Here is a 14501-nt window from a genome sequence, read left to right on the forward strand (position 1 = left end):
GGACTTACCTCATGTTGATGAGGTACTGAGCAAGCGCGACGGAGTCCGGATTCCCGGAAATAGTGATGGTCCGGTCGGTGCTACCGCCTTCGCGCTCCTCGCAATTCGATATCCGGATCATAGCCCCGGAAATCTGACGGATCTCTGCGATCTTGGTACCTCCCTGTAAGAGTGATAGTACTCGTTTCGAAACTTTTGTTTTGGGTGTTGTTGCGTACGTGCTAGGGTTTATGTTTTAAAAATGAAGTATAATATAATATTTAGAAAGAAAGAAATAAAACATTTATTATTTGAGGACGCCACAGATTCGGATTCAGTTCGGATTTGGTTGTTTTTTTATTTCATGTTTTGCCGTGTGATTGTTTTTATGTTCCTGTATTTGAACTATAGAAAAAAATATGTACAAGGGCAGTCTGCCATAAGTTGTTAGAAAATAGTGTTAATCCTCATTACCAGGCACTTTTTATGACAAATGGCTGCTATTTAATAAAAATTTATAACAAAGGCTAGACATTAGAAAATGAATTGAAGTGAAAACGAAACTCACAAGTCGAAAACGGAAAAATGACGCTCTAATAAGAAACAAGAAAATATTTCTCCGAAATTCTTACCTACAAACAAAAAATATTGTAGATACGCAGACAACTTGTTAATTTTACATGACTAAGTATTTGAATTCAATAGGTAGTTATTAGATACGTCGATGTTCAGAAAGTAGCCGTGGTGGTAAGCCTTAGGACAAAAGTCGACTATCACGGCGTATCTGACGTAACTATCCGTATCCGATGAGTTGGTAACTTCTTGCCACGCGGATCATATCGTTGGCCAATGGAGACCCACACTTATAAATACAAGAGCGAAGAATAAAAGCTAACCTTGCCAATGATGCAGCCGATGAGCTCGTTGGGCACAGTCATCTCGTGCGACTGCTGGTTGGAGGCGGGCTGGTTGCGCGCCTGGCTCGACGTGCGCAGCTGTGACCCCGCCAGCGCCGCCAGCGCTGCTTCGAGGCACATACGTTCTTATACAATTACGTGTTCAAAATAAAAAGGTTTAAATCAAAATAAAATACCCTATAACACCCTCAATACTATTCACACCAGTCATCCTTATCAGAGAACATACACATGTACGTCCTCCCTGGAGGACTACAGGAGTACAATGTATATGATAACTATGGAAAGATTGATTTGTCGAGAAATATCTCAGTTAAACATTGTTATGTATTTATGATAAAAGTCATATTCGCGAAAGTGATATAACCAATTCTTTCTTGAAAATCTCTCTCTCATATACTCATATCTCTCATATACAATCCATGCATGACCAAGAACGAAAAGGAAAACATACAATGCTCCATGTTGCATGCTATCGACGCATGTCCTAAATGTAGACTAACTATCACGTCCTTTCTGACGTCGCGGTGAAATATTTGTAGCTTGCAAATGTAACTTGAGATTCCACTACACGATTCATCACAATAATACGGATCTTTAACCTCTCATATGCCGAGATACCAGACACAATAGATTTTACATTGTGTCTGGTCGAGATCCGCGTTCCGGCGTTTAAGGGGTTAATGACCAATTTCGTCTTATAAGTTCTATCAGACTCATTCAGGATTACATTCGTGACATAACGGCGACATAAAGGCGTGATTTGTTTGTATGACTTTGTATGGAAGAAAATGTAATACCTGCTGGGTTAAGTCCGCCAGAGTTTGCTGGCGCGAGTCCTCCGAGGCCCAAGGCTGCCAGACCGGCGAGTGGCGACTTTGCCAGCCCTCCCATCTACAATAACACACGAAACATGTTATTTTCATACATTCCCACATATACCAAAATAACATTTGATCACCAAATCAAATACAATACTACTTTTTTTATGAAATATCACAATCTTTTATTAGCTCCAGCTGCTTGTTTTCATCTTCTCTGACATGGCCGGGAAGGGATCGCTGGATAGGGTAACCTGGGTAGAAACTAGATTTAGAAGATGATGCATTAGTACCCTGAGAAAAACGCAAAATACACAGGAATGGTTAATGTAAATATCGATGAACAATATCTGCATTAACCATACGGAAATCAGCCCCTAAAGGATATACTGGTAGGCTAGGTAATTTGCGTATTTTCTCAACTCAAGTCCGAAACAAAACAAACCACATTGTGAGTTCCCGAGTGGTGCTGCCCTCGAGTAATGCACCCTTCATGTGTCAGGAATAGACAAAATTCTGAATTCTGTAGTATTTTCGTCTCTCGGTAAGCCATGCGCTTACGTGGTTAATCTCAACATTAATCGCGCAAAACACAAAATTGATGGAAGAGGCAAGGCAAAGGCAAAATAAGGAGAGGTGCAAGTACAGGGACGTCGTATGAGGTCGTACTCTGTCGAGTGCGGCGGCTGTTGAGGTACGACAACTTTCGTATCTCGGCTATGCCAGAAAACAAACAGATAAAGCTTTAAGTGTGAATGTGTCTTTCTGTACACATTTCAGTTCTCAGCAGGTACGCATAATTAAAAATGTGCTAAATAATTGGAAGACTAATACTACAAATTCGACCATGGATTATATACTCGGGTTGCAGAATAGATGCTCTATAGGGTCGGGGTCACGTGCAATAGGGGGGAGTTACCAGAGATTAAAGCGTAGGATATCTAAGAACATAGCAAAATAAATGAATCCAGACTCGTATGCCACATCACCGGGTATCTAAGTCTATGTAGAAATTTGTACAATGTTAATATAACTTCCGCTACTATAGGGAGTTCGACACCACACATCCAACCAAACCAAGTTCAAGGGGATCTGGGGCAGCACCAATCACATAACGTCACTCACTCCACACACGACCTCATAGAGAAAATTCACTCACGGCCACAAAACGAAAGTGTAAAGAATATGCTCCGCCATATGGATACTGAGAGGGACGATCGTCTAGATCGCTACACGGGCAAGTGCTTCGTTTACGGGGGGAGGGGGGGTCGGTCGAGAATGTAAGAAGATAAAGCGAGAGTAGACAAGACCGGCGGGAGAGGTCGCGAATGAGCGGGAGCAACTGTATGAGGCGCGGTGGAGCGGTGAACCACTCACAAGGTGGTGTTCGTGCAGCGGCGGCGGCAGCAGGTGGTGCGGCGGCAGCGCGCCCACCAGCGGCGGCTTCACTTCCAGCATCGGGAACACCGGCGCGCACACCGCCTAGAGACCACAACGCTTAGCGCGGCACGGCGCGGCAACACGCGCGGCTATCACACGCTCCCACCTACATTACCCTCTTTACAGGCGCTTGCAATGCGAGTGCAGTATTTCTCGTTTCTCTGATTATTTTGCCGCATTGAATGTTGGCGAAAGCAGCCCTTAGCGGTTGTATTGATTAGTTCAATCACTTTTAAGATTGCTGTGATGGTTAATATAATATAGATGTAAATATCAGCGCCTGTTATGATAATACCTAAGTCTGCCACAGTGCGTTTAGGCTTTCAGGAGTCAGATATGAACTAAATGTCATAAGACCAAACTGTAATTTTGTTTTAACGAACGTGTTGTTTTGATGTATGACCAATTCCATTTCGTGAAACGTTTTCTATAAAATATAAATCAATGATTGACATAAAGTATCAAACGACTAGAATTAACTTATAAGATTTAAGTTTTTGTTATTCTTTGATCGACATCGCGTGAACCACTCCGCTCACGCGTAATTAAGACGGCTGTCATTTCTATAAAACGCATTGTGACGAAAAAATATCTGATATTTTTTATAATTATTGGTCTCTAAGAATTGTATACTATACGATTTTAATATGAACCGATATAAAATGTATGTAGTAGGATACTGTGTATTTCTATCGCATAACGATACTGAAAAACTCACGTTCCATCGAGTAGTCTGCAGAAAATTGATTTACTTTTGGTTTACGATAAACATTTTAAGCATAATAATACAATATAATAATAAAAATCCTTTCTTATTAGAACATGAATAGAGTGACATATCTATTGTCTCTTTCGTACTTAGCTGTATAACGTTAGTGCGAATGAGACATATGTCTCGTCTGTTTAGCGCTAGGCGACGTCCTTTATCTTTGACCTACTTTCATTCTAAACATGCTTCATTTTAATGGTCTGATATTACTTTTATTTTCATGACGGTATTTTTAATACATTTTGATAATAGTTAGAAATCGTAACGGTTTTTTTACACTTTAATAACTAATAATACTTACATCTTGTGCTGGAACGGCGTAGTTTCCTTGGATAGTGTACGCCTGGCCGCCGGCTAAGATGACGGGACCCGCCACATTCGGCTTTGGTCGGTACGGGATCGTGGCGCCTTTTGGTGGGCTCTGGAATATCCATAAACAAAATATGTTGATAGATAAACAACATGACTATTTCATCATCATCAGCCCATTAACGTCCCCACTGTTGGGGCACAGGCCTTCCGTATGGATGGATAGGGAGATCGGGACTTAACCTCTCATATGCCGAGATACCAGACACAATAGATTTTACGTTGTGTCTGGTCGAGATCCGCGTTCCGGCGTTTAAGGGGTTAAACCATCACGCGGGCCCAGTGCGGATTGGTGGTTATTAACGATTGCTAATGCAGCCGGGACCAACGGCTTAACGTGCCTTCCGAAGCACGGAGGAGCTCGAGATGAAAACTTTTTTATTTTTGTGGTCACCCATCCTATGACCGGCCTTTGCGAAAGTTGCTTTACTTCAACTATCGCAGACCGAGCGCGTTAACCGCTGCGCCACAGAGCTCTTCAGGGGAGTAGGGGAGGGGGGGGGGCTATTTTTTTTTTTAAACACATTGAGAGCCTCGTTCACCACTTGGATATAAATTGTCCGACATCCAATAGGATAAATATGATGGACAACTACTGCTTGATGAGTTCTCAGTGGGCTGCCAGGTATCAGCAAGTGGCGAAACACCCCTACTATACCTGCGGCACTAGTTAAACAATGGAATTTTGATTTTAAAAGTACATACATACATAACCTCAGGACTACATCCCAATTGGGGCAGTCAGAGGTATAGGTATGCCGTCAATACAGAAGGGACTTCTCCCTTTAAGTAGTATTTATTATTATATTAACATTCACCATCCCACATCCAAGTCTAGTAGATGTTTGTTTCCTGGAAGAAATGGCTCTAGAGCAATAAGGCCGCTCAAGTTGTATTGTATTGATGTTATGTCTGATTGTTAAAATCAAGTTCTGTGCAATAAAATGTATTGTAATTGATTTGATTTGTAGGATCGTACCTCTAGCATGACGCAGCAGATGTGATAAATGCACTGCGTGATAGCGTCGCAGGTCCCGCTGATCGTCACCGCTCGTTCCGTTGAGTTCGGCAGCATTTCGCTCGCCACCTGGCAACATTTCACTCCATCTATATTCTACATACACAGCGCATATTATACAAACACACACTAAAACCTTCCCCTTAAATCGATCCATCTATTGGTGAAAACCGTATGAAAATACATTCGGTATTTTTGAGTTTATCGCGTTGATACAGATCGGCGCAGCGGAAAAACTTCGATTTATAATATTTAGTGACATGGCGTATGTTGCTGTAAATGGATAACATAACATAAACAGCCTATATACGTCCCACTGCTGGGCATAGGCCTCCCCTCAATCAACCGGAGGGGGTATGGAGCATACTCCACCACGCTGCTCTAATGCGGGTTGGTGGGTGTTTTTACGGCTAATAGCCGGGACCAACGGCTTAACGTGCCCTCCTAAGCACGGAATCGTCTTACTTTTTCGGACAATCAGGTGATTCATGCCTGAAAAGTCGTTACCAAACAAAGGACAGTCTCACAAAGTGATTTCGCCTATGTCCCCAACGGGAATCGAACCCGGACCTCCAGACCGTGAGCCTAACGCTCTAACCACTAGACCACGGAGGCTGTTGCTGTAAATGGACATTTAGGAATATTGTATAGTCTTTGATTGATGAATGTGGAGAAAGCAAGAGAAGTGTCAGGATCGAAGCAAATGGAATTCTATAGTCTCTGCTTACCCCGGTGGGAAATAGGCGTGAGTTTATGTATGTATGTACTTATGTGTATACTGTATAGTCTTTGTTTTTGTATGCTCCATACCCCCTCCGGTTGATTGAAGGGAGGCCTGTGCCCAGCAGTGGGTTGTTTCCAGGCTGTTTATGTTTCTATGTCTTTAGATAACACCAAATTTTTACAAGGCATATACACTTCTCATCAAAAAAATCGAAACACCTTGCAAGTTTACGTTTTGTCAGGATTATCAGAAAAATGTGTACATTTAGGAATAAATGTTAAATGTCGTTTAATAGTGAGTACCTAATATGAGCTTATCAAATCTTAAGGTTAATGTTCTAAATTTAAATGAATTTTTCATAGGTTTCGTATTTTGTTAAATGAGTCATTTTTATTCCGTATGGAGTATAAAGGAAATGGATAAAACAACACACGTAAATGAAAAAAAAAAGCTAAAAAACGTTTATTTAATAACTTGTATTCCCTCCCCGAGCTCTAATTACTGCTTCCATACGGTTCTTCATCGATCGGATGAGAGTCACGATCACATGCTGTGGTATATTGTCCCATTCCTCTTGGATTGCATCTTGCAGCTGGCTAAGTGTTTCTGGGGCAGGATCTCTTGCTCGAATTCGTCTCTTTAATTCATCCCACAGATGTTCAATGGGATTCATGTCCGGGCTTCTTGCTGGCCATTCCATAATAGAGATATCGACTTCGTTAAGATAATCTCGTACGACGCCCGCGGTGTGAGCCCTAGCATTGTCGTGCATGAATATGAAGCCGTTGCCAATAAAATGTGCATAGGGCATCACATGAGGCTCGAGACACTCTTCGACGTACCGATGACAGTTTAGTGCAGGCAGACGTGGCCCAGACACGAAAGCAAGCTCTGTCTTACCGTCGGCGCTGATTCCTCCCCAAACCGTCCACGAACCGCCACCATAGCTGACCTTTTCTTCAATGCAGCATTGTGCATAGCGTTCTCCGTCTCTTCTGTAGACCTTGTTCCTTCCGTCGTTACCATACAGCATAATTTTACACTCATCAGAAAAGAGAACTTTGCTCCACTGTAGGTATGACCAATTTAGGTGCTCACGTGCAAAGTTAAGGCGCGCTCTTCGATGGTCTGCAGTTAATTTCGGCCCATTTGCTGGCTTATGCGGTACCAGTCCACGATCCTTCAACCTTCTTCTAATTGTAGAGTCACTTACAGCCACCCTTCGTACAACACGAAGCCGCTGCTGCAGTTGAAAAGCGTTAAGGCGTCGATTTCTTAAAGAAGTTGTTACAATAAATCGATCATCTCGCTCAGAAGTGACCCGATTCCTGCCAGATCCTGAACGGCGCGTGAACAAACCAGTCTCCCGATAACGTTTATAGACTCTATGAACAGATGACAGGCTTAGATGCAGTCTTGCAGCCACAACACGCTGACTAAGGCCAGAATCCAGCAATGCCACAACTTGGGCGGCTTCTGTGGGCGAAGTATCCATACGTTTTAGAAAAAAAACCTTTTTTCAGACGTCCCAAAGTCTCAGTATTGAAATAAAAAACAAAAAGTTTAAGGATAGGCGCCAATTTTTAGTTTTTAAACGCTAAATGTACTCCAACCCTAAACACACATTTGTCTCAAAACAGTGATTCATTTCGTTTATAAGATAAACAAATGAAATTCTAATTTTGAATTTAGAATTTTCGCTTATTACTGTAATGGCCAAACTGCCAGCTATACATTTATGTATTTTTTTTCATCGTATGAATTCTTTTTTGTGTTAAATTCGGACAGAAACAATGAAAACGGAAGTGTTTCGATTTTTTTGATGAGAAGTGTATATCCGTTTGTTGTCCCAGATCATGCTTGGCACTTGATTGCATTTCCCTGACATAAATAAAATATACCCGCTAAAATACTACGTACACGCTATCGTAGATTTCAATTAGCGTTATGTTATTTTGCTTCTTCTAAAGTACAGGTAGATCTAACGAAGCACAAATTTTCTTGAAAGCTAAGACATCAAATAACAATCATTCTTCATTCCTAGAACTGATATAGGTCACTTCAACGGAAAGGTTAATGGAAGTCAGGTACTAATACTTGTCACTATGACTTGTATATCGCGTCTTGCATAGGATTCATTGTGTTATTTCGTTGTGCTAGATAAATAACAACGACTGTTGTCTACTATGTTGATGTACAATAAATAAACAAAACCCTGGATTGAAATAGAAACGTATTTATAACTATTTTATGTGTAGTGCTCGCAAAAAATGTTTTTCTCGTACACTCTTAGGCGTTGTATACATTGGTCGGTATTTATTTTAAATTGTTAGATTGACTGCTCTGCATCTCAAATGTAAATAAATAATGGTGCTGATTTCTGTAAACAGGATCTAATTTTATTTTAAGTTATACCCGTCATTTTCTCATCCACTGAAAAGGAAAGGGACGGGTGATCGACACGCCTAAAAATTATGGAACACACGTCACTTTTAGGCAGAAATTTATAAACCCTTCCAAAATTTTATATTGGCCAATAACCCGACAGAATTAAGTTGACAACCCACAAGACGGCATGTATATGAGCGAGATGCCTATTTTCATTCATTCATTTTAAAATTAACAATTGTCAATCGTCCGTGTCTTTCGTTTTCGGCGGATAAGAAAATGACAGGTATAACTTAAAATAAAATTAGATAGTGTGTACTGGAATCAGCACCAATATGTGTTTAATTATCTATTGTTTCGTATCTAGTCTGATACAGCGCTACGACAGACGAAACAAGAGTTTCTGTTATGATAAAGACATTGGTCATGTAAAGACTACATACATAGATAAGGAAGTAATACATAGGACCGGACCAACAAGAGCTTTACTTGCCTCCGAATTAAACATCATAATTTTATTATTTATTTACAGTTTAATAAGCCCGCATTGTCCTTAGTAACCAAAACAGGGACAGTCATGGCGAATTGTTTGTATTTCCGTTCTAGCAGGGTGCGCATGCGTATGACAACATGACAGTAATATGATTATTACCTGAATGTTAGCGCCGGTGACGTCACGGATCTCCTTGATCTTGGAGCCTCCTTTGCCGATGAGCGAGCCGCACTGCGAGGCGGGCACGATGAGGCGCAGTGTGATGGGTGCGCGTGAGCCGCCGCCGCCGCCGCTTTCGTTGAACTGAGAGCACCACTGGAAATGTACAATCGTACTAAATAATGATTCTTTCGTTCTATTCGATGACATAATTTTGTCCCAGGATCCCAGCAGGACCCGCTTAAATAACTTGAGTAATTGACAGGTCCGGTTTTATACGGAACTTATTTCTAATCTGACCTGAACGACAGATTGGCGGGTTGGAACCCGAAGGAAAAACCAGACCCATCACAGGTTAGGTCTAACGACTATTTAAGTAGTAGCCTTCATCATCTTGCGTATATATCAGGTAAGCCTGTAATATCCGAATCTAACCAAACTAGGCAGAGTAATCTTACCCCCACCGGGAGTCGAACCCAGGACCGTGAGAGCCGAGCTCTTTTCATGACACAAGGGAGGCCATTTGAAATATGAAAGAAAAAATCGAGCCACACAATATCCGATTTTCACAAGTAGTGGCTTATAGCTTTTAAATATAACTTATGGCTTTACATAGAAAAGTCTTTCTTTATATTCCTGAACATACATGAAATATATACCTTTTCCAAACGACGGGAACGCGATGTTACATGTAGTATTTTTGTTCGTCTACAAACTTACGCAAGATTTGATCGTTCGATTTATTTTTGGGCTTACGAAAGACAATTTAGTCTCGCGGCCTTTCCTAGCCAAATAGGCAATCGCACTATTTTGGAAACTAGACTTAAACATTCCTATACCAAGAGTCACGATTACGTAAATAGTGAAAGTAGAAATCTAGATTTCAATTCCTTATTTCTTTCAAATTAAGACTAACCAAATAAACCAGAGCGTAGGGCCCTATTGCGGGCAAGATAGAGATAAGACCGTAAGATAGATATCGTTGTAGAGCCTTAGAAAGTCCCTGCCTATCCTGTGCGGCAGGGGTACTAGGAAAAAAACGTTTATCGCTAACAGGCACGGTAAAAAGTCGATATTCATAGAATCCCTACACCGATAAACATTGTCTTGATAAATTAACAAATCAGTTGTTACAAATGTTTAAAATATTAATAATGAGTGAATACAAACCTCTTCAAACTTCTTGCATATGAGTGTGAATGCTTTGAATATGGCATTTGTGTTGCCAGTAACAGTGACGATACGCTCCGGGCATGATCCATCGGATATGTTGATTTTGGCTCCAGACTGAAACATTTATATTAGATTCATTAGTTCGATTTTTTTTAATAATATTATAAAAACATATTGTAGATGTATTTTTTTTTTTTCAATTTAATTTATTTACCTCTTCTCTAAACCTTTTGACAATCTCTCCCTTTTTCCCAATAATACTGCCCACTTCCTGGAAACAAAACGTAACATTAAGTTGTGCACTGCTAAATGTGTTCCAGAAATAATTAACGTCTACATTGGCAAGTAGGTATTGTGCAACGAACGCAGGCGCAATTAATTCAGTCGCGCTTAGATTTATAGTACAAAAGATTTCCTGTCTGGTCGCCAATAATAGTCAGTGCATCGAGCGATTCTTTGCTGCAATAATAGACGCATCAGGGGCGTAGTAGGGCGCAGTGGCGAGTTCCTGGCAACAGGGCGGGTTGACTCCCGCAGTATGTGAACAATGCTCTCGTCAGTCGTACCCCGCGACAACCGCCGCCGCAAATAGCTGATGGATGGCTTAACTGACGAGTTCAAAGAACTCTTGATCAATCAAGCATCACCAAAAATCAGTTACAGATTCCATAAAACACAATCGTTCTAATTTTGGAATGCAATTATTTTCACTTTCACATAATTTAGTTAAGCACTGTCTAAACTCGGCTGATTAAAAAGAAACTGCTAAAGTAATTGAAAGATTTACTTATGAAACTGAAGCATTAATCAAGTTTTTTCGACAATCTTGACAGTTAATTAAGAAAGTAAATAAAACAAGCATATGAGTACACTAAGATTAAACTTCGACAATTATCATAGTATTAATTCTAGTAATAATATTTTAGGATAGCTCGCAAGACATTTTAATTAGAAAAAAGATACAAATCGACAAGTTTGATGAACAGGGCGAGTGCCAATAGCTGGCCGCGTGCCAAATGTACTTTATATTGGATTACAGCCAATTAAAGTGCCTAAACATAACTAGGTACAGATACATGTGAACATCAATACATCTCACATGTCACGGCAATCTAGTTGCATCTAGGTGTGCTAAATTAGTTCTACAGTTGTGCAATGCTAAAAGTAAGGACCATAACAAAACAATTTTTCCTGCATGCTTCAATGTTACAAGCACAATATTAGCTATATACCATACTTTAGGCTGCAGTGTTTATAACAAGATATAACACGTAGAATTTATAATATGAGGTATTTAGTACACAGAGAAATATAGACATAATTATGTTTGTAGAATATTTTGCTTAAAACCCTTCTACTATAATAAGAACCATGAGGTCTATGAGGTGAGAAAAAAACCGACTATACCTACAACAGATTGTTACTTAGCACATCTTTTAGACACAAATTATAGATAAATTATAGTTATATGTAAGCTTCTATACATGTGGAGAGATAATATGCTGCATGTGTAAACTGAAAGCCTAGTCATGAAGCGAGCCTACATGTAAACAGGATCTCGGGTTAAGAAGCCCTACAAATGCCTGTATGTAACAAGATTGTCATACCAAAGTTATATTAGATTATGGCATATTATTCAAAATACAACTCTTTTAAAGTGTGTCATTTGTTTCTATTGATCCACAGAAGAGCGGTAATGTGGGCTTCATATTCTCATCTAAATGAAATAGATTAGCTGATACTTATAAAGATATTTTAAGTTGTAATACCTAGCTAAGGAATAAAAATTTTTGGTTTTTAAAAATTAAATGTCTACTTGTCATATTAAGTAAACTGTTGTCAAATTAGAATATTTAATCTTTCAAGCAATAGGTAGTATCATAAAATATATTACCTACCTAGTTAGTATTCACATATGTATTTTATTTGTACTATGTGCTCACATGTTTAAGGTTATTTTATATATTTTTGTAATAGTTTACATTTGATAAAGAATGTTTATGTATCAACAATCATCACATAAACAAATAATAATGTTTTCTTTGAAAATTTTCCTGTTTTGTTGCCAGTGTAGTACCTACAAACTCCTAGATCAACTTACACAATGTAATCTTATTTTTTTTTGTTTGAATATATAATTAACATGCAAGTTTTACTCTAGAAGATATAATAATTAACTTCCCACAGGCCTTATAATTGCAGTTTGTAAAAAATAAGTAGGTACAACAGAAATAACACTAAAACATTTGCTAAATACCTACTTTATGCTATACTACCTACTTAGGTAAGGAAAAGTTTAGAAGAAGGTAAAGTACACACTTCCACATTTAACATTAAAGATTTGAAAATACAGAATGCCAATTTAGATATTTGATTAATAAAGTGCTTTTCTTACCTTCCCCTGCATAATCAGTCTGATAGTGAGGGTGACTTTGGAGTCCTCCTCGTGGAGAGTGGGGCCTTTCTCCAGTTCCATGCTGGAGGATGAGTCCGTCGTGTCTCGCGGAATTTTGACGGCGTATGGGGCTACGTGTGGGCGGGCACAGGGGACACTCCACTCAATCTAATGGCTGGGACTCTGGGGCGCTTGGCACGCACTGCAGGCAGGGTAAGCTGGAAAACAGGCGCACATCTCAAAAGGAATGTCCATAGGTGACGAGCGAACTAAAGGTGTAGGGCATGGGCACTCCTCTGTGATTAAAGCGAAGCTGAATACCGAATATTTATTTACAGTGATTGTCGGTGGCAAGCGTACGGAATGAGGGCGGCGTATGAGGATCTAGACGCTATTATAAACTAACTGGTCCCAGGCCCAGGTACGACCGGATTGTGCGGTTGTAACGCGAGTCGGCCCGGACCGTTACTTGAACTCCGATGGCTGTCCGCGGGCGACATAACCTCAGCGTCGCGCCTCATGGCTAGCCGACCGGGTTATCGATCCCGCATCCCAAACAAAGTCTACTTGAACCGGCCCCCAGACGTCCCTTACCTCGATAAGGTTTTCACCGTGCAACAATAACATAACAAATCTTAACACTAATAATTATCACCAAGATGTGTATAAAATCACACTTATCACAATTTTCTTTGTCACAAAATTATAAAATAAATAAAATCCGACGGTGACGCGTCGGTCTGAAGCTTGCGATTTTTTCATAGACTATAGAGCGGTGTGACCATTACACGAACAAAAATACTGCACACTATGAATGAAAAAAAAAATATTGTGTTAAACTAAAATTTTTATTACAAACACTATTTTTTCGCTTATTATTACTATACTTTAGCACAATGATGAACTCACAATAATGTGTTACGTAAACTGGATGGATCAATAAGCCACTTTCTAATAATATCCCACCCGTTTCAAGTTGCGCAGTGTGGCGAAGCGTACTCATCTGGCTACACTGTACAGCGCCACATGCGGTCGCTAGTTGTACTAATGTGACGTTATTTTGACATTTGTTGATAAAACAGTTTCGAAACGAGGACACAACCCGCGGAATTTGAATAAATCAAGAAGAAATAGTTTTATTACTACGAAAGAAGATTTCTTGGCCCTTACATAACTTATCAATCAAAAGTTAAACACAAAATACTTTTACGCTATGATTCTACACTCCGGCTTCTATTCACAGAACAAACAGATAAGATTGATTACTTTAAAGAGTCTATTGGGAAATAACCCCTTTATCTTGACTGTTTAATATTATACAGTTCTATTGAACGTGTTTTTATTGATTTTTACAGGTTCAGAATGATTATGCAGTTACCAGTAGGTATTCATAGACCGGCCTCTTTCTGTTGTAGCTGTTGATAGTCTGCCTACCCATATGAGAATCAGGTACGCATGAGTTCATGTTTTGTTTTTTAATGTAAATATCATAATAGATTTACTTATTCAACGAACTTTTGAAATAATAGATTGAATGTAAATTGAAGGGAATGATGCCAGTAAACAATCTGGATGAAACTTTGTTATGCAAACAGCTTGCTTTATTGAACTTACGCCTCGCTTGGTTCAGTTTCAAAAAAAGTGCGAGGTCCCTACACGGCTATATTAAAAAGTTGGAGCACTTTGCCCCATGCAAATTCGTTCATGGATTTTATTGTAGCCAGATAAAACTCGGCGCCACTCGTCGCGCTAAATGTACCGATATGGAAGAAGTTAGTTTTATTACTTTCAAATAACATTTCGCTTTTCAGCATTATATCCGTGGCAAATCTAAAAATAATAGGATTTTATAATAG

At 39.7% G+C, this 14501-nt stretch overlaps 1 protein-coding gene across 10 annotated transcripts in view; it reads right to left on the reverse strand.

Annotated features, from left to right (window-relative positions):
• Positions 1 to 14501, reverse strand: part of LOC126369517 (poly(rC)-binding protein 3) — a 196786-nt gene that overhangs the window by 7559 nt on the left and 174726 nt on the right. For 2 of the 10 annotated variants that reach the window (XM_050013996.1, XM_050013991.1), the window contains exons 1-11: positions 13240 to 13397; positions 12646 to 12863; positions 10465 to 10521; positions 10248 to 10364; positions 9078 to 9233; positions 5275 to 5382; positions 4228 to 4347; positions 3095 to 3199; positions 1697 to 1790; positions 876 to 1000; positions 9 to 163 (exon numbers count right to left, since the gene is read on the reverse strand). In XM_050013996.1, coding sequence (XP_049869953.1) covers positions 9 to 163; positions 876 to 1000; positions 1697 to 1790; positions 3095 to 3199; positions 4228 to 4347; positions 5275 to 5382; positions 9078 to 9233; positions 10248 to 10364; positions 10465 to 10521; positions 12646 to 12726 — 1118 coding nt within the window. In that variant the 5' untranslated portion in view covers positions 12727 to 12863; positions 13240 to 13397. Of the gene's footprint in view, positions 1 to 8; positions 164 to 875; positions 1004 to 1696; positions 1791 to 3094; positions 3200 to 4227; positions 4348 to 5274; positions 5383 to 9077; positions 9234 to 10247; positions 10365 to 10464; positions 10522 to 12645; positions 12864 to 12981; positions 13140 to 13239; positions 13398 to 14501 lie in introns of those variants that run through there. The other 8 variants (XM_050013995.1, XM_050013986.1, XM_050013987.1 and 5 more) reach the window with 6 other exon arrangements.

The sequence above is a fragment of the Pectinophora gossypiella genome, chromosome 9, assembly GCF_024362695.1.
Source record: "Pectinophora gossypiella chromosome 9, ilPecGoss1.1, whole genome shotgun sequence".
Taxonomy (NCBI): Eukaryota; Metazoa; Arthropoda; class Insecta; order Lepidoptera; family Gelechiidae; genus Pectinophora; species Pectinophora gossypiella.